General features: G+C 41.1%; 1 protein-coding gene across 2 annotated transcripts in view; it reads left to right on the forward strand.

The window, feature by feature from the left end:
• The first annotated feature begins 2,514 nt into the window (after positions 1-2,514).
• Positions 2,515-20,000, forward strand: part of si:ch211-132g1.1 (T-cell surface antigen CD2) — an 18,817-nt gene continuing 1,331 nt past the window's right edge. The window contains exons 1-4 of one of the 2 annotated variants that reach the window (XM_068309511.1): positions 2,515-3,199; positions 19,236-19,514; positions 19,629-19,702; positions 19,885-20,000. The exon at positions 19,885-20,000 is cut by the window's right edge and continues 65 nt beyond it. In XM_068309511.1, the coding sequence (XP_068165612.1) occupies positions 19,364-19,514; positions 19,629-19,702; positions 19,885-20,000 (341 nt within the window). In that variant the 5' untranslated portion in view covers positions 2,515-3,199; positions 19,236-19,363. Of the gene's footprint in view, positions 3,200-16,659; positions 16,807-19,235; positions 19,515-19,628; positions 19,703-19,884 lie in introns of those variants that run through there. The other variant, XM_068309510.1, reaches the window with a different exon arrangement.

The following is a 20,000-nucleotide window of genomic DNA, read 5'->3' on the forward strand; positions in this document are numbered from 1 at the left end:
ACTGTTCACACGTCACTGTTCACACGTCACTGTTCACACGTCACTATTCACACCGTCACTGTTCACACGTCAATGTTCATACCGTCACTACTCACACGTCACTGTTCACACCATCACTATTCACACGTCACTGTTCACACCATCACTATTCACACGTCACTGTTCACACATCACTGTTCACACATTACTGTTCACACAATCACTATTCACACGTCACTATTCACACGTCATTGTTCACACCATCTCTATTCACACGTCACTGTTCACATGTCACTGTTCACACGTCACTGTTCACACGTCACTGTTCACACCATCACTGTTCAACCATCACTGTTCACACCATCACTGTTCACACCGTCACTGTTCACACGTCACTGTTCACACCATCTCTATTCACACGTCACTGTTCACACGTCACTGATCACACGTCACTGTTCACACGTTACTGTTCACACGTTACTGTTCACACGTCACTGTTCACACCGTCACTGTTCACACGTCACTGTTCACACATTACTTTTCACACCGTCAATGTTCACACCGTCACTGTTCACACCATCACGATTCACATGTCACTGTTCACATGTCACTGTTCACACGTCACTGTTCACATGTCACTGTTCACACGTCACTGTTCACACATCACTGTTCACACGTCACTGTTCACACCATCACTGTTCTACCATCACTGTTCAACCATCACTATTCACACGTCACTGTTCACACGTCACTGTTCACACGTCACTGTTCACACGTCACTGTTCACACCGTCACTGTTCACACGTCACCGTTCACACATTACTTTTCACACTATCAATGTTCACACCGTCACTATTCACACCATCACGATTCAAACGTCACTGATCACACGTCACTGTTCACACGTTACTGTTCACACGTTACTGTTCACACGTCACTGTTCACACCGTCACTGTTCACACGTCACTGTTCACACATTACTTTTCACACCGTCAATGTTCACACCGTCACTGTTCACACCATCACGATTCACATGTCACTGTTCACATGTCACTGTTCACACGTCACTGTTCACACCGTCATTGTTCACATGTCACTGTTCACACGTCACTGTTCACACGTCACTGTTCACACGTCACTGTACACACGTCACTGTTCACACATTACTTTTCACACCGTCAATGTTCACACCGTCACTATTCACACCATCACGATTCACACATCACTGTTCACACGTTACTGTTCACACGTCACTGTTCACACGTCAATGTTCACACGTTACTGTTGTGTTTGTGTGATCTTTGTTCTTCTGTTTTAATTCTTTCCATATTGCTGGAGGGAAGCCTTCAGTCTGGTCGGTCCTGTCTCTTTAAGACAGAGGTGTGCTGTGAGTCATGTGACCACTGTCAGGAAGTGGATCCACTAAACTCAGCTGGAAGCGGTCTGCAGCCAATCGGTGAGTCCTTCAGTTCATGTCTTTGCTGCTCCAGGCTGGATGTCGTCTCCTGTCTGTTCTGCTTCATCTGCTTCCTGTTTGTGTGTCCGCTGTTGATGATGTCATCACTCTGCTGCCTGTCTGACAGTTTATTGGCTGATAAAGTTAAAGTTAGCAAACACGCTAAGATGAGCAGCTTGAAGCTAACACGTCTCACTCGTGTCGTCTTCGTTCGGTTTCTGCAGTTTGTTTGTTAGGTGTGAATTGTGTCTGTACGTCCTGGTTTACCGCCGAGCATCATGGGAGTTGCAGTCTATTGTTGAAGGACTGAATACACCATTTTTATAGAATTAATGAATTACTAGACACACAAACAAACGTGATGGATGGTCTGAGCTGATTGGCTGACAGATGTTCATTAATTCATGACGCCGTTTTTCATGTTTCATGTTTCCCACAGACCTGAACGTCTCACGGGGCTCTGAATGATGTCATTTCATCTGGAGCTGCACAACGCGTGTGTGTGTGTGTGTGTGTGTGTGTGTGTGTGTGTGTGTGTGTGTGTGTGTGTGTGTGTGTGTGTGTGTGTGTGTGTGTGTGTGTGTGTGTGTGTGTGTGTGTGTTGGGGGGGCAGCACCCTCCATTTGGGAGAAATCAAAAGTGATAAGATGCTCAAAAGTACTTGTGGAAATGTATAAATAACCCCCTGAGTTTTCCCAGGATGCACTGCTTTAGCCTTATAAGGGAACGTAAACAGACGATCAGAGAGCCGTCGGCTCCCTCGTTCCTCGCTGCTCGGCTCCATCTGGTTCAAACGCGACCCAGGATTTGCCCCCCCCCCCTCCATGACAGCATCCAGATTAAAATATGGGACAGAAACCCACCAGTGGAAACACACTGGGGGGGGGGCAACAAGTCTAACCCTGACCTTGACCCAGGTCTCACCAGGTCCCATCAGCTGCTGTCACCCCCCCAGGGAGCGTTTGTTTGTTTGTTTGTTTGTTTGTTTGTTTGTTTGTTTGTTTGTTTGTTTGTTTGTTTGTTTGTTTGTAAACCTTTGACAGTGCCCTTCCTCCATGCTGAACCCTCTTCCGGTGGCTTTGGGTCAGGATGGGGTTTCTTCCTGTTCAGGTCAGTTTGTGCTGGGCAGTAGACGAGATGCTCAGTTCTGACCCGCCTGGAGACGTCTGGGAACGGTTCTGATGGCGTCGCTATGGAAACCAACTGACAACAACCGGTCCCTTCTGGCGTCGCTTTCCTCCATCTTTACAAACACCGTTTGTACCTGTTTTTGTCCTCTTTGTCCCGGATCAGGAGGAGCTCCAGAGCCCTGGGTGGTGAAACCAGAAGCAGCTGGGCTGAAGGAGGAACCAGAACCACAACCAGAACCGGACAGAGAAAAGAGGCCAACCGGGTCTCTACAGAAAAGACCAGAGTCAGACCGGAGTCAGACCGGGGTCAGACCAGAGTCAGACCGGAGTCAGACCAGAGTCAGACCGGAGTCAGACCGGAGTCAGACCGGAGTCAGACCGGAGTCAGACCGGTCTCAGTGGTCAGGTGGACACGGGTGAAGCGTGTCTGATTTCTCTTCACCAGGCAGAAGATCTCGCCCCTCCCTGGAAGGTTGGAGTACCGCTTCAGTTCCAGCTGCACCCCCACCAGCAGCTTCTGCTCCTTTGATCGATTCTCTTCATTTAAAGCGTCGTCCACACGATTGACCCCGTTTGAGATCCAGAAAATCTCCCAGGATGCACCTGTCTGGAGGAGCAGCATGAACACACACAGGTGACTGATAACACCATCATTAACACCGGTTTTATCCCTGTGATGTTTCCATAGCAACACACGGTAGGGATGGAGGGAGCGATCTTCCCGGGTGAGGGGGGCGTGGGGGGCGGTGGGAAGCTTGATCCCATCTGCTGTGTTTACTCTGGAAGCTCACTGGTGTGTTTGGCAGCTTCACACACATTCTCCGTTCCCTTGACTCCCATCGGCCTCCAGATATAGCCAGCTATGTGAGGACGCCTCCACAGGCTCTTCCCAGAGGCCTCTGGGGAGGCGGGGGGGGGGGCAGAGCCAGCGGTGGTCCTCTGAAGGACGAGAGAAGGTGATGGAGCGCCGGTGAGTCCTATATGATCAGTAGCTTATGGTGGCTAATGTTAGCGTCATACGTGTTTTCCTGGTGCAACATATGCATGTATTCATAGCATCCACCTGCCCCCCCCCAAAAATAATGCACAAAGAAATGACACCCCTATTGTCCCACAGAAATAATCTGAAACCCAACTAGCTGAACAAAATCCAAGAGCAACAACTGATCACCTTAATCCAACGCCGCTCGTGATAAAAATACACTCAGTCACATGACTCAGTGCCCCCGCCCCCCGTCCTGCCACACCCCCGAGGTCCTTTGATAAAGACATGTAAAACATGCAGCCTGGAATAAAGGCTGACAGCAGGGCGGCGCCTGACGGCCGTCGTCCTAACACCCCCGAACATCACACACTCTCAGACCCCCCCCCCTAAATAACCCTGATCCAGCGCCACCCCTGAACATCACACACTCTCAGAGACCCCAAATAACCCTGATCCAGCGCCAGCTCCTGGACACACTCAACATTCCTCTGGAAATAGAACTCCACTAACCTGGAGCCCGTGATCAGGTCCCCATCCGTTAGCGTTAGCGTTACGTTCAGTCACACGGCGCTGGGGGGAGGGGCGTCACCATTAACAGGAGACAAACGCTTTCATCACGCCTGAAGGGAACACAGCATCGTAGGATGTAGCAAAGCTAGTGATGTAGTAGAGGTAGTGATGTAGTAGAGGTAGTGATGTAGTAGAGGTAGTGATGTAGTAGAGGTAGTGATGTAGTAGAGGTGGTGATGTAGCAGAGGTCATTATATAGTAGTGATGCAGAACAGGTAGTGATATAGTGGAGGTAGTGATGTAGTAGAGGTAGTGATGTAGAAGAGGTAGTGATGCAGTAGAGGTAGTGATATTGAAGAGGTAGTGATGTAGTAGTGATGTAGTAGAGGTAGTACTGTTGTAGAGGTGGTAACATAGTAGAGGTAGTGATGTAGTAGTGATGCAGTACAGGTAGTGATATCGAAGAAGTTGTGATATAGTAGTGATGTAGTAGAGGTAGTGATGCAGTGGTGACGTAGTAGAGGTAATGGTGTAGTTGTGATGTAGTAGAGGTGGTGATGTAGTAAAGGTAGTGATATAGTAGTGATGCAGTACACGTAGTGATGTAGTAGAGGTAGTGATGTAGCAGAGGTAGTGATGTAGCAGAGGTAGTGATGTAGTAGTTGTAGTGATATAGTAGTGATGCAGTACAGGTAGTGATGTAGTAGAGGTAGTGATGTAGTAGAGGTAGTGATGTAGAAGAGGTAGTGATGTAGTAGAGGTAGCTGATGTAGCAAAGTTAGTGATGTAGTAGAGGTAGTGATGTAGTAGAGGTAGTGATGTAGTAGAGGTGGTGATGTAGCAGAGGTCATTATATAGTAGTGATGCAGAACAGGTAGTGATGTAGTAGAGGTAGTTTCAAGTTTCAAGTTTCAAGTTTATTTATTTTTATATAGCCCAGATTCACAAGCAATGTCTCAAAGGGCTTTACAATCTGCACATGGACAATATCCCTCTGACCTTTGTGCACTGCAAGCAGTGCGACCCTCGCATCGGATAAGGAACAACTCCCCCCAGAAACCCTTTTAACAGGGGAAAAAATGGATGGGAGAAACCTCAGGAAGACTGCAGAGGAGGGACCCCTCTTCCAGGAGTGGACAGACGAAGCAATAGATACCGCATGTACAGATTAACAACACAATAATAATAACAGTAACAATAACAGTAACAATAAATGTATAACAAAGGCATGCCGATCCATCCAGTAGAGCGAGTCACCACCAGCCGATGAAGCACACAGAGGTCACCGATTGCTGAGGATCCACCACTCTGAGGACAGACCAAACAGTGCCTAAGTCATTCAGCTCAAAAAAGTTAAAGTCAAGGTTACTCTGGCAAAACCCCAAAACCACAGCAGAACCAAATGAGGCAGAACCAGCACTCCCCTAGTGGATGGTGAAACAGGACCACTGTACAGCTTGTGCTATCGCCAGCCATGGAAGCAGACAGAGGTAGCCGATTGCCGATGATCCACCACACAGAGGCCTGTGAGAGAGAGCAGCAGAAGAAGGAAGAGAAACAGAGATAGCAGAGATAGCAGGGGCGAGAGTGGTGCTAGAGGGACCAGAATAGCAGAGAATTAATGGGAGGCAGGGGCCTAACTAAGAAATCCTATGACTCGTCGGCAGGACTAGGCTAAACCTAAACATTGAGACCGCCATCCCCGATATTACTTATATGTTAGGTCGAACAGATATGTTTTGAGTCTAGATTTAAAGACATTTACAGATTCAGACTGTCTAATATTTATAGGGAGGTTATTCCACAAGAAAGGGGCACGATAGGAGAAGGCCCTCTGGCCAGCTGACTTCTTTTTAAATCTAGGAACACACAAGAGACCAGTATTCTGAGAGCGGAGAGCCCTAGTCGGAGTGTAAGGTTTAACAAGATCAGACAGATAGGTTGGTGCAAGCCCATTAAGGCTTTTGTATGTTAGTAAGAGTACCTTAAAATCGGATCTAACATGAATCGGGAGCCAGTGTAATGCAGCCAAAACTGGGGTGATATGGTCAAATTTCCTAGTTTTAGTTAATATTCTTGCTGCTGTGTTCTGAACCATCTGAAGGCCCCTAGTTCTAGACCGAGGCAACCCTGATAACAGAACATTACAATAGTCAAGTCTAGAGGACACAAAGGCATGAATCAAAATTTCTGCATCAGCCATGGCTAAAGAGGACCTAATTTTGGAAATATTACGTAGATGAAATGTAGTAGAAGTAGTGATGTAGCAGATGTCGTGATATAGTGGTGATGCAGTACAGGTAGTGATGTAGTAGAGGTCGTGATGCAGTAGAAGTAGTGATATTGAAGAGGTAGTGATGTAGTAGTGATGTAGTAGAGGTAGTACTGTTGTAGAGGTGGTAACATAGTAGAGGTAGTGATGTAGTAGTGATGCAGTACAGGTAGTGATATCGAAGAAGTTGTGATATAGTAGTGATGTAGTAGAGGTAGTGATGTAGTGGTGACGTAGTAGAGGTAATGGTGTAGTTGTGATGTAGTAGAGGTGGTGATGTAGTAGAGGTAGTGATGTAGAAGAGGTAGTGATGTAATAGAGGTAGTGATGTAGAAGAGGTAGTGATATAGTAGTGATGCAGTACAGGTAGTGATATGGAGAAGTTGTGATGTAGTAGTGATGTTGTAGAGGTAGTGATGTAGCAGAGGTAGTGATGTAGTAGAAGTAGTGATGTAGCAGATGTCGTGATATAGTGGTGATGCAGTACAGGTAGTGATGTAGTACAGGTAGTGATGTAGTAGAGGTAGTGATGTAGAAGAGGTAGTGATGTAAAGGTAGTGATGTAGTAGAGGTAGTGATGTAGAAGAGGTAGTGATGTAATAGAGGTAGTGATGTAGAAGAGGTAGTGATATAGTAGTGATGCAGTACAGGTAGTGATGTAGTACAGGTAGTGATGTAGTAGAGGTAGTGATGTAGAAGAGGTAGTGATGTAAAGGTAGTGATGTAGTAGATGTAGCTGATGTAGCAGAGGTAGTGATGTAGTAGAGGTGTTGACGCAGTAGAGGTAGTGATATCAAAGAGGTAGCGATGTAGTTGTGATGTAGTAGAGGTAGTGGTGTAGTTGTGGCATAGTAGAGGTAGTGATGTAGTAGAGGTAGTGATGTAGTACAGGTAGTGATGTAGTACAGGTAGTGATGTAGCAGAAGCCGTGATATAGTAGTGATGCAGAACAGGTAGTGATGTAGTAGAGGTAGTGATGTAGAAGAAGTAGTGATGTAAAGTTAGTGATGTAGTAGAGGTCGTGATGCATTAGAGGTAGTGATGTAGAAGAGGTAGTGATATCGAAGAGGTAGTGATGTAGTAGAGGTAGTACTGTTGTAGAGGTGGTGACATAGTAGAGGTAATGATGTAGTAGTGATGCAGTACAGGTATCGATATCGAAGAAGTTGTGATGTAGTAGTGATGTAGTAGAGGTAGTGATGTAGTTGTGATGTCGTAGAGGCAGTGATGTAGTAGTGATGTAGTAGAGGTAATGGTGTAGTTGCGATGTAGTACAGGTAATGGTGTAGTTGTGATGTCGTAGAGGTAGTGATGTAGTAGGGATGTAGGAGAGGTAGTGATGTCGGGTTAATCTACATTGAACTAATATACGTACATTATCAAATATTCCTACATTGCTCTAATATTCCTACATTGATCTAATATTCGTACATTGGTCTAATATTGTTATATTGATCTAATATTCGTACATTGGTCTAATATTCCTACATTGCTCTAATATTCCTACATTGGTCTAATATTCCTACATTTATCTAATATTCGTACGTTGATCAAATATTCCCACATTGGTCTGATACCCCTACATTGATCTAATATTCCTACATTGGTCTAATATTCCTATATTGATTTAATATTCCTACATTGATCTAATATTCCTACATTGGTATAATATTCCTACATTGATCTAATATTCCTACATTGGTCTGATATCCTTATATTGATTTAATATTCCTTCATTGATCTAATATTCCTACATTGGTATAATATTCCTACATTGATCTAATATTCCTACATTGGTGTAATATTCCTACATTGGTGTAATATTCCTACATTGGTCTAATATTCCTACATTGGACTAATATTCCTACATTGGTCTAACATTGCTACATTGGTCTAATATTCCTACATTGGACTAATATTCCTACATTGGTCTAATATTCCTACATTGGTCTAACATTGCTACATTGGTCTAATATTCCTACATTGGACTAATATTCCTACATTGGTCTAACATTCCTACATTGGTCTAATATTCCTACATTGGTCTAACATTCCTACATTGGTCTAATATTCCTACATTGGTCTAACATTCCTACATTGGTCTAATATTCCTACATTGATCTAATATTCCTACATTGGACTAATATTCCTACATTGGTCTAATATTCCTACATTGGTCTAACATTCCTACATTGGTCTAATATTCCTACATTGGTCTAACATTCCTACATTGGTCTAATATTCCTACATTGGTCTAACATTCCTACATTGGTCTAATATTCCTACATTGATCTAATATTCCTACATTGGTCTAACATTGCTACATTGGTCTAATATTCCTACATTGGACTAATATTCCTACATTGGTCTAACATTCCTACATTGGTCTAATATTCCTACATTGGTCTAACATTCCTACATTGGTCTAATATTCCTACATTGGTCTAACATTCCTACATTGGTCTAATATTCCTACATTGATCTAATATTCCTACATTGGTCTAATATTCCTACATTGATCTAATATTCCTACATTGGACTAATATTCCTACATTGGTCTAATATTCCTACATTGATCTAATATTCCTACATTGGACTAATATTCCTACATTGGTCTAATATTCCTACAGTTTTTATTGGAAGGGATTTTGTTTGGATCCTGCCTGTGCGGTTTGTTTGGGGTATGTGACGACTCAGCCCAAAAGAAACAAGACACACTTCCTTATATGGTAAATGGAGGGGTTGATGGGGTGGGGCAGTGAGGCCGATGGGGGCGGTTGAGGGCAGTTGGAGGAGGGGGGTTGGAATTGGCCTTAAATTCTCCTGAGGAAAACTTTCCTCTGATAGAACATCAGCCTGACCATGGATTTATGACGTCTCTGAGGGAAGTCTCGTTCTCCAGGGACGTCCATCGGTCCAGATGCTGGAGAACATCCAGATGTCCTGACAGCTCCATTGGAGCTCTGAACACGTTCTCTCCTGATGGCTGTTCTCCATTAGAGCTCTGAACACGTTCTCTCCTGATAGCTGTTCTCCATTAGAGCTCTGAACACGTTCTCTCCTGATGGCTGTTCTCCATTAGAGCTCTGAACACGTTCTCTCCTGATGGCTGTTCTCCATTAGAGCTCTGAACACGTTCTCTCCCGATGGCTGTTCTCCATTAGAGCTCTGAACACGTTCTCTCCTGATGGCTGTTCTCCATTAGAGCTCTGAACACATTCCTTCCATTGACACAGGATTGTGTCATCAAGTCTATAAAAAGATCCTCTGTTTTCAGCAGCAGAAGGCTGGACCGGACTCTGCTGCTGATCCGGTGGACCTAAAGCTACAAAACACCTGTCCCTCACCTGTCCCTCACATATTCATCACCTGTCCCTCACCAGTTCCTCATTTGTACCTCACCTGTTCATCACCTGTTTCTCACCTTTTTTACCCTACTCATCACCTGGTCACCTGTTCTTCCCCTGTTTTTCCTCCTGTTTTTCACTACAGGCAGGCAGACAGGCAGGCAGGCAGACAGACAGACAGCCAGACAGACAGACAGACAGACAGACAGGCAGGCAGACAGACAGACTGTTTCCATCGTAGGACACTGATGACCCTCTTCTGTTAAATAGGTCCTTAAAAATAGAGCAGCTTTTTTTCCGCTGCCCTCGTTCAACTTGTCCGTCCATCAGAACCCAACTTTCAATCAGATTGGTCCATGGTCACGTCTACAGCCAATCACAGGCCATATTATCATCTGTAGACAGTCACATGTTTGCAGCTGCTAAACCAAATGGATCAACACTAACAACAACAAACCTCCAGGACACAGGTGGGAAACCAGAGTCCTGTCCCATAAAGCTGGATTAACCTAGCCAGGCTTCCTCTTACTTATCTGGCTTCACTTACCCAGACATCCGCCCTCCGGATTTTCGGTACCATAAAGCCGGCTATCAACTCACTAATTCAATCCAGGCTTGTCCACTCTAGATCTGTGTGAGCTCACACAAAAAGGGCGGAGTTTGCTGCATGCGGCCAATCGCAAACATGCAACAAACCGGCCCGAGCCGCATATTTCACAACGGAGGAGCAAACAATAATAATTACGTAATAAATACGATCAATAAAAATCAATAATCCAGGCAAAAAGCAACACAGCTACAGCTGCCAAACGGAGCAAGGATCTCTGGGAAAACATGGCCGACTGCGTCAATGAGGAAGTTAGTGCCATTATAATATTACTGCCCCACTATGATGCACTTGTGTGTCTGACTACAGTAACATGTGTGTGTTCATACATGTGTGTGTGAACCACATGTTTGGTTATGACATGTGATCGTAACCCCGTGACTTTATGAACAGCTCTACGTACTGTGTTCTTCACAGGTTTTCAGCATCGCCAACAGAATACATAAAAGTACCTATCAATCAATCAATCAATCAATCAATCAATCAATCAATCAATCAATCAATCAATCAATCAATCAATCAATCAATCAATCAATCAATCAATCAATCAATCAATCAATCAATCCATGATTTACTGAAACAAATCACTGATCAATGACATTCTATCTGTGTCTTGCCTGTAACCCGTCCAACGAGGGATTTCAGGACATCATAATAATTACCAACATCACTCAGAAATATATTAACTGTGTCAAAGACCCTCAGGTCAATGCACACTGTGTGGGGCTGTTATACCCGCTGAGCTCTGATTGGTCAGTAGGTGGGGCTGTTATACCCGCTGAGCTCTGATTGGTCAGTAGGTGGGGCTGTTATACCTGCTGAGCTCTGATTGGTCAGTAGGTGGGGCTGTTATACCTGCTGAGCTCTGATTGGTCAGTAGGTGGGGCTGTTATACCTGCTGAGCTCTTATCCTGAACTTATCCTGCTCCGGAGCAGGTTAGGTGTTCACCATAGGTTACCGCGACAACGTAGCCCGATAGAAAGTCAGCCACCTTTATGGTACCGAAAAGCCAGGGTTAAGCCTGAAGTTATCTGGCTAAGCCGTAATCCAGCTCTATGGTACAGGCCTCAGGAGTTCAGTCCTGACATGAACCCGACCTCACAAAGCAGGACAGGAAGTCCCCACGAGGACACACACACTTAGCTACATGCTAACACTCAAGACAGTAGTGTTAACATGTAGCTAACACAGAAGAGTGTTAGCATATAACACAGTAGTATTAAACTAGAATTAAAGGACAGGTATTGGTATTTAGTTAGCACAAAAGTATAGTATATACCTTAACTAACCATAGCATTTATATAAAAATAATGTGGTTTAAAATTAGTACACTTAACACAGTAGTATTAGTATATAGTTAATTCATTAGTGTTAGTATATAGTTAACTCATTAGTGTTAGTATATAGTTAACTCATTTGTGCTACTATATATTTAACTCAGTAGTCTTAGTATATAGTTAACTCAGTAGTGTAAGTATATAGTTAACTCATTAGTGTTAGTATATAGTTAACTCAGTCGTGTTAGTATATACAGTAGTTAACTCATTAGTGTTAGTATATACTGTATTGGCCCGAATACGAGACGATCCCGATTATAAGACGACCCCCTCTTTTTCAAGGCTCAACTTTGAAAAAAGACTTTTTGAACACCAAAACAAATGATTATAATAATATATTCGAGAGAAAAACTGTAGCGCAATAAAATAATGCAAACTGGTTTAAACTTGAGAGTAGCTGAGATCTGTCGTGCCAGAACAAACATCCTCTGGCTCCGCTGGCTCCTCCCACAGCACCTCATCCTCGCTGCCGGCCAGACCTTTTGATATGCAACACTTTTTTGCATCTTAACTTCTCCTGAGCTGCCGGTTAACCTGGCCGATCTTCGACCCACTTTTCTCCAGATTGTCGCTACGTTTCTCCTTTTTCTGTCATCTTTTCTCCTTTTTTTTCTTTTCTTTCTTACCGCTATTTTTATTTTTCTTCTTTGTGACAGGGGTTCGCTTTGGCCGGGGGGAGTTAGTTCAGCATTCGCCTTAACGATATCTGGCGCCATCTAGCGTTGTGAATGGGTATAATGACTAGACCCCGAAAATAAGACGACCCCCACTTTTTCAGTCTTATTTCAATGCAAAAAACATCGTCTTATATTCGGGCCAATACGGTAGTTAACTCATTAGTGTTAGTATATAGTTAACTCTTTAGTGTTATTATATAGTTATCTCATTAGTGTTAGTATATAGTTAACTCAGTAGTGTTAGTATAAAGTTAACTCTTTAGTGTTGTTATATAGTTAACTCATTAGTGTTATTATATAGTTAACTCATTAGTGTTAGTATATAGTTAACTCATTAGTGTTATATAGTTAACTCATTGGTGTTAGTATATAGTTATCTCATTAGTGTTAGTATATAGTTAACTCAGTAGTGTTAGTATATAGTTATCTCATTAGTGTTAGTATATAGTTAACTCATTAGTGTTAATATATAGTTAACTCATTAGTGTTAGTATATAGTTAACTCATTAGTGTTATTATATAGTTAACTCATTAGTGTTAGTATAAAGTTAACTCTTTAGTGTTGTTATATAGTTAACTCATTAGTGTTAGTATATAGTTATCTCATTAGTGTTAGTATATAGTTAACTCAGTAGTGTTAGTATATAGTTAACTCAGTAGTGTTAGTATATAGTTAACTCATTAGTGTTATTATATAGTTAACTCATTAGTGTTAGTATATAGTTAACTCATTAGTGTTATTATATAGTTAACTCATTAGTGTTAGTATATAGTTAACTCATTAGTGTTATTATATAGTTAACTCATTAGTGTTAGTATAAAGTTAACTCTTTAGTGTTGTTATATAGTTAACTCATTAGTGTTAGTATATAGTTATCTCATTAGTGTTAGTATATAGTTAACTCAGTAGTGTTAGTATATAGTTATCTCATTAGTGTTAGTATATAGTTAACTCATTAGTGTTAGTATATAGTTAACTCAGTAGTGTTAGTATATAGTTAACTCATTAGTGTTAGTATATAGTTATCTCATTAGTGTTAGTATATAGTTAACTCAGTCGTGTTAGTATATACGGTAGTTAACTCATTAGTGTTAGTATATAGTTAACTCTTTAGTGTTATTATATAGTTATCTCATTAGTGTTAGTATAGAGTTAACTCTTTAGTGTTATTATATAGCTAACTCATTAGTGTTAGTATATAGTTAACTCTTTAGTGTTATTATATAGTCAACTCATTAGTGTTAGTATATAGTTAACTCATTAGTGTTAGTATATAGTTAACTCATTAGTGTTATATAGTTAACTCATTGGTGTTAGTATATAGTTATCTCATTAGTGTTAGTATATAGTTAACTCAGTAGTGTTAGTATATAGTTAACTCATTAGTGTTAGTATATAGTTAACTCATTAGTGTTAGTATATAGTTAACTCATTAGTGTTAGTATATAGTTAACTCATTAGTGTTATTATATAGTTAACTCATTAGTGTTAGTATAAAGTTAACTCTTTAGTGTTGTTATATAGTTAACTCATTAGTGTTAGTATATAGTTATCTCATTAGTGTTAGTATATAGTTAACTCAGTAGTGTTAGTATATAGTTAACTCAGTAGTGTTAGTATATAGTTAACTCATTAGTGTTATTATATAGTTAACTCAGTAGTGTTAGTATATAGTTAACTCATTAGTGTTATTATATAGTTAACTCAGTAGTGTTAGTATATAGTTAACTCATTAGTGTTATTATATAGTTAACTCATTAGTGTTAGTATATAGTTAACTCATTAGTGTTATTATATAGTTAACTCATTAGTGTTATATAGTTAACTCATTGGTGTTAGTATATAGTTATCTCATTAGTGTTAGTATATAGTTAACTCAGTAGTGTTAGTATATAGTTAACTCATTAGTGTTAGTATATAGTTAACTCATTAGTGTTAATATATAGTTAACTCATTAGTGTTAGTATATAGTTAACTCATTAGTGTTATTATATAGTTAACTCATTAGTGTTAGTATAAAGTTAACTCTTTAGTGTTGTTATATAGTTAACTCATTAGTGTTAGTATATAGTTATCTCATTAGTGTTAGTATATAGTTAACTCAGTAGTGTTAGTATATAGTTAACTCAGTAGTGTTAGTATATAGTTAACTCATTAGTGTTATTATATAGTTAACTCATTAGTGTTAGTATATAGTTAACTCATTAGTGTTATTATATAGTTAACTCATTAGTGTTAGTATATAGTTAACTCATTAGTGTTATTATATAGTTAACTCATTAGTGTTAGTATAAAGTTAACTCTTTAGTGTTGTTATATAGTTAACTCATTAGTGTTAGTATATAGTTATCTCATTAGTGTTAGTATATAGTTAACTCAGTAGTGTTAGTATATAGTTATCTCATTAGTGTTAGTATATAGTTAACTCATTAGTGTTAGTATATAGTTAACTCAGTAGTGTTAGTATATAGTTAACTCATTAGTGTTAGTATATAGTTATCTCATTAGTGTTAGTATATAGTTAACTCAGTCGTGTTAGTATATACGGTAGTTAACTCATTAGTGTTAGTATATAGTTAACTCTTTAGTGTTATTATATAGTTATCTCATTAGTGTTAGTATAGAGTTAACTCTTTAGTGTTATTATATAGCTAACTCATTAGTGTTAGTATATAGTTAACTCTTTAGTGTTATTATATAGTCAACTCATTAGTGTTAGTATATAGTTAACTCATTAGTGTTAGTATATAGTTAACTCATTAGTGTTATATAGTTAACTCATTGGTGTTAGTATATAGTTATCTCATTAGTGTTAGTATATAGTTAACTCAGTAGTGTTAGTATATAGTTAACTCATTAGTGTTAGTATATAGTTAACTCATTAGTGTTAGTATATAGTTAACTCATTAGTGTTAGTATATAGTTAACTCATTAGTGTTATTATATAGTTAACTCATTAGTGTTAGTATAAAGTTAACTCTTTAGTGTTGTTATATAGTTAACTCATTAGTGTTAGTATATAGTTATCTCATTAGTGTTAGTATATAGTTAACTCAGTAGTGTTAGTATATAGTTAACTCAGTAGTGTTAGTATATAGTTAACTCATTAGTGTTATTATATAGTTAACTCAGTAGTGTTAGTATATAGTTAACTCATTAGTGTTATTATATAGTTAACTCAGTAGTGTTAGTATATAGTTAACTCATTAGTGTTATTATATAGTTAACTCATTAGTGTTAGTATATAGTTAACTCATTAGTGTTATTATATAGTTAACTCATTAGTGTTAGTATAAAGTTAACTCATTAGTGTTATTATATAGTTAACTCATTAGTGTTAGTATAAAGTTAACTCTTTAGTGTTGTTATATAGTTAACTCATTAGTGTTAGTATATAGTTATCTCATTAGTGTTAGTATATAGTTAACTCAGTAGTGTTAGTATATAGTTATCTCATTAGTGTTAGTATATAGTTAACTCATTAGTGTTAGTATATAGTTAACTCAGTAGTGTTAGTATATAGTTAACTCATTAGTGTTAGTATATAGTTATCTCATTAGTGTTAGTATATAGTTAACTCAGTAGTGTTAGTATATAGTTAACTCAGTAGTGTTAGTATATAGTTAACTCATTAGTGTTATTATATAGTTAACTCAGTAGTGTTAGTATATAGTTAACTCATTAGTGTTATTATATAGTTAACTCAGTAGTGTTAGTATATAGTTAACTCATTAGTGTTATTATATAGTTAACTCATTAGTGTTAGTATATAGTTAACTCATTAGTGTTATTATATAGTTAACTCATTAGTGTTAGTATAAAGTTAACTCATTAGTGTTATTATATAGTTAACTCATTAGTGTTAGTATAAAGTTAACTCTTTAGTGTTGTTATATAGTTAACTCATTAGTGTTAGTATATAGTTATCTCATTAGTGTTAGTATATAGTTAACTCAGTAGTGTTAGTATATAGTTATCTCATTAGTGTTAGTATATAGTTAACTCATTAGTGTTAGTATATAGTTAACTCAGTAGTGTTAGTATATAGTTAACTCATTAGTGTTAGTATATAGTTATCTCATTAGTGTTAGTATATAGTTAACTCAGTAGTGTTAGTATATAGTTAACTCAGTAGTGTTAGTATATAGTTATAGAACTATAGTGAATTGTCACCACGTACAGAAACACAACTTCATTCTAAATCAGATCTTCAGACAAATTGTTTATGTTCAGAGAATAAAGCAGAATTTCCCAGTCGTTGTACCGTCACACCCCCTGGAAATGTGATGGCGCCCCCCAGTGGACAGCACCTGACCGACCCCTCTGATCTTGGTGGTGGTGTCTCTGAATGACTTCCTGTACACACCACACACTCACAAAGCAGGAAGTGTGTGTGCTGCGACAGGAAGAGCGGCTTGTGATTGTTGGGTGAAGACGATGGAGATGGTGCTCATCTCCTCCGTGGCTCTGCTGCTGCTCTGCTCCTCCGTCTCCATGGATAGAGGTACTGGCTTCACTTCTGTTCTCCATCGGAAGGTTCCTTCAGAGCCCATTTCTACCTATTTAAGGTTCTCTGCAGACCACAGGTGGGGGGGGCGAACCCTCGCTTTGAGGAGTCGACAGCAGAATGTGTTACTGATGCGGTCTGAACAGGAAACAGGCTGAGAGGAGAGCCTCCAACAACACATATACAGAATAGACTGAATACACTGAATATACAGAATATGTAAAATATAAAGAATATACAAAATATACTGAATATACTGAACTCAAAGCCACAGCAGGAACGCTGACGGACGGTTTCAGAGTCTTAATAGCAGATAAATAATAATCGTTATGAACCTGCTCTTCTGAACGGAAATGAAAATATTCAATCGCCTATAAAATCTATATCATATATACGTGTACATTATTCACATTGAGAAATATGGTAAATATTTGATTCTTTTTGACATTTCGGTTTATGGATTGATTCCATTGCCGTTGTGGCTGATCAATCATGTTGAGGTCAGAGATGGTTTGTGTGAAGCAGAGGAGGATGAAGGTGTGTTTGACCAGCGGCGGATGGACGACTGGAGACTCTAGCAGGCGTGAACTGATCTACACATTTGTTTGGACGGCCGACAAACGGCTTGGCTTTGGGCTGGACGTCAGACTGAACCTCATCAAGGTTCTTCCTGTCGCCCAGATGTAAAACCTTTCTGGAACTTTAACGTAATCACAGAATGATCTGTGGGCCTGTGGAAATAAAATTTATTAAAATCGATTTATTTTTAGCCTGAATAAATCTACTGAAAGCGTGACTTATTTTCAAAGTGCATCAGACAAAGGAAACAGGTGAATTCTGGGAATTATGAAGCTGATTGTTCGTTCTGTGGTTAGAAAAGAGTAAAGAGTGACTTCAGTCTGGTGACCTTATTCACCGTTGTAGAATTATTTAACGCCATAAATGTAAAATGCAGCCTTTTTACCTTCATGTAGTTTTTAACTATGTATTTACTGTATTACTGTAAAGACAAAAAGAAAACCATCTTCCATGACTACCAGCAGTAGTTCTCTGGGGTTAACCCAACAGAACGTCTACATGACTGACTCCATGTCTTTGACTTGTATTGAGTTCTACTTCCTCCAGCTGTGGTGGTGTGAACACTGTCCTCTGACACACGGGTTCCACGGGTTTCCTGTACAAACACAAGTTTTGAAACTACATCTTTTGTGTGTTCATGAGTTCCTTCAGATTTTTCAGGATTTGCCGTTCCCTGACGCTACGTTAAGATTCCTTTACGTCTTCTACCTGAGACACCGACTAATCACGACCTGTTTCCATCCCAGCCTGACAGAACCTCACTCATCACCAGAGGTCAAACTGTTCCAGTAGTTCTGGGTTCCTCTTCCTGTCAGGCCCGTCTTCTGTCTTCTGATTGGTGCAAATGGGAATCAGATGAGAACCTTTTCTTTAAGAGCAGTCCTGCTGAAGACCAGCATGCACCTGGAACAGGTCTGACTTCCTGCTGGCAATGCGAGCAAAGCTCAGCCCACAAACCAGATCCACAAAACACATGTGGACTGGTTGGGTGGACTCCCTCGAACCCCCCAGCACCCGAAGGAGAGAGTAGAGCTGGTCCAGTGTCCACGAACCAGACCAAAACCACATTGTTCTCCTGAATCCAGTTAGACTAATCGGGTTAGACTAATCCGTAATCCAGTTAGACTAATCCGGTTAGACTAATCCGGTTAGACTAATCCGGTTAGACTAATCCAGTTAGACTAATCCAGTTAGACTAAACCAGTTAGACTAATCCAGTTAGACTAATCCAGTTAGACTAAACCGGTTAGACTAATCCAGTTAGACTAAACCAGTTAGACTAATCCAGTTAGACTAATCCAGTTAGACTAAACCGGTTAGACTAATCTGGTTAGACTAATCCTGTTAGACTCTGGGTCTAGTCCTTGTCTAAACTGAGGACTGTGAGGTTGGTATTGGGCCATTGACCCCCCCCCCCCCCCCCACTGTCAATCCATACTGCCCCCCCCATCCCCGACGGCTCCCCCAGGGGGTGGTGAACCCCCCCGGAGGTCGGCCCACCTCATCTTCTCCTGTCCACAACAGGAAGAGGCTCTCAACTTGTGACTCAGCATCTTCTCATGATGAGTCATGGAACCGCTGACACACGCTCACACACGCTCACAAACGCTAACACACGCTAACACACGCTCACACACGCTAACACACGCTAACACACGCTCACACACGCGTGTCTGAATGTCCGTCACACTCAGAGTGTTTCCTGTTTCCTGTCTGAAGGTGAAGACAGGAAGTGACCTCGTTCAGGTCGTGAACATGACCCATTCCTGTGGTGATGATGATGATGTTTGTGAGTCAGAACGATGAAGACGAGGTGTCCGTCACGTTAACCCTTTGGTGTCCCACAGTGGACCAGGACTGTGATTCCTACGCTGTGAGGGGGGGCTCCTTCATCGTTCCTCTTCACCACCGCCTGAAGGCCGAGGAGCGTCTGAAGTGGGTCCATGGAAACCGGGTGGTCTACTACCAGAGGAAAATGGGCATCGATCAGGCCAGGGGGGTCACTGGGAACGGGTCCCTGAAGCTGCTGGATCTGGATCAGAGTAAAGCCGGGACCTACAGGCCTCAGGTGTATCATGACGGGAGGTTGGTGGGGCCCCTCAGGCCCTTCAGCCTGTGTGTTCTGGGTCAGTACCGCCTCCCGCTCCTGATGCTGACTCAGGTGTGAACAGGTGTGAACTGTTGGATTGGATTTAAACTCTGTCCTCTTTAATGTTTGACCCCGCCCCCCCCCCACTCAGACAGTGTCCCCGAGCCCCAGGTGAGGTTCCGGTGCCAGCCATCCTCCGTCAGGTTCACCTGCAGCGTTGAACAGGTGAGAACACGTCCGGACCGGGTCTGACGCGGTACAGGTGTGAACGCACGTGTGTGGATGATCGTCCCCAACCAGCTGCTCACCAGGAAATGGGCAGCAGACAGGAGGTCCAGCCGCCGCCCGCCGCCCGCCGCCCGCCGCCCGCCGCCCGCCCAACACTGATCTGATGGTGTTCCCCACAGCAGGGGGAGGAGCTGAGCTTTGAGTGGCTCCAGAACGACAAGGTGTTGGAGAACGTGACCAATCAGATGCTGCCTGAGAGAACGTCCAGACAGGTGGAGCACGATTCTGTCCGGTG

This window comes from Antennarius striatus, chromosome 24 (assembly GCF_040054535.1).
Source record: "Antennarius striatus isolate MH-2024 chromosome 24, ASM4005453v1, whole genome shotgun sequence".
Classification (NCBI taxonomy): Eukaryota; Metazoa; Chordata; class Actinopteri; order Lophiiformes; family Antennariidae; genus Antennarius; species Antennarius striatus.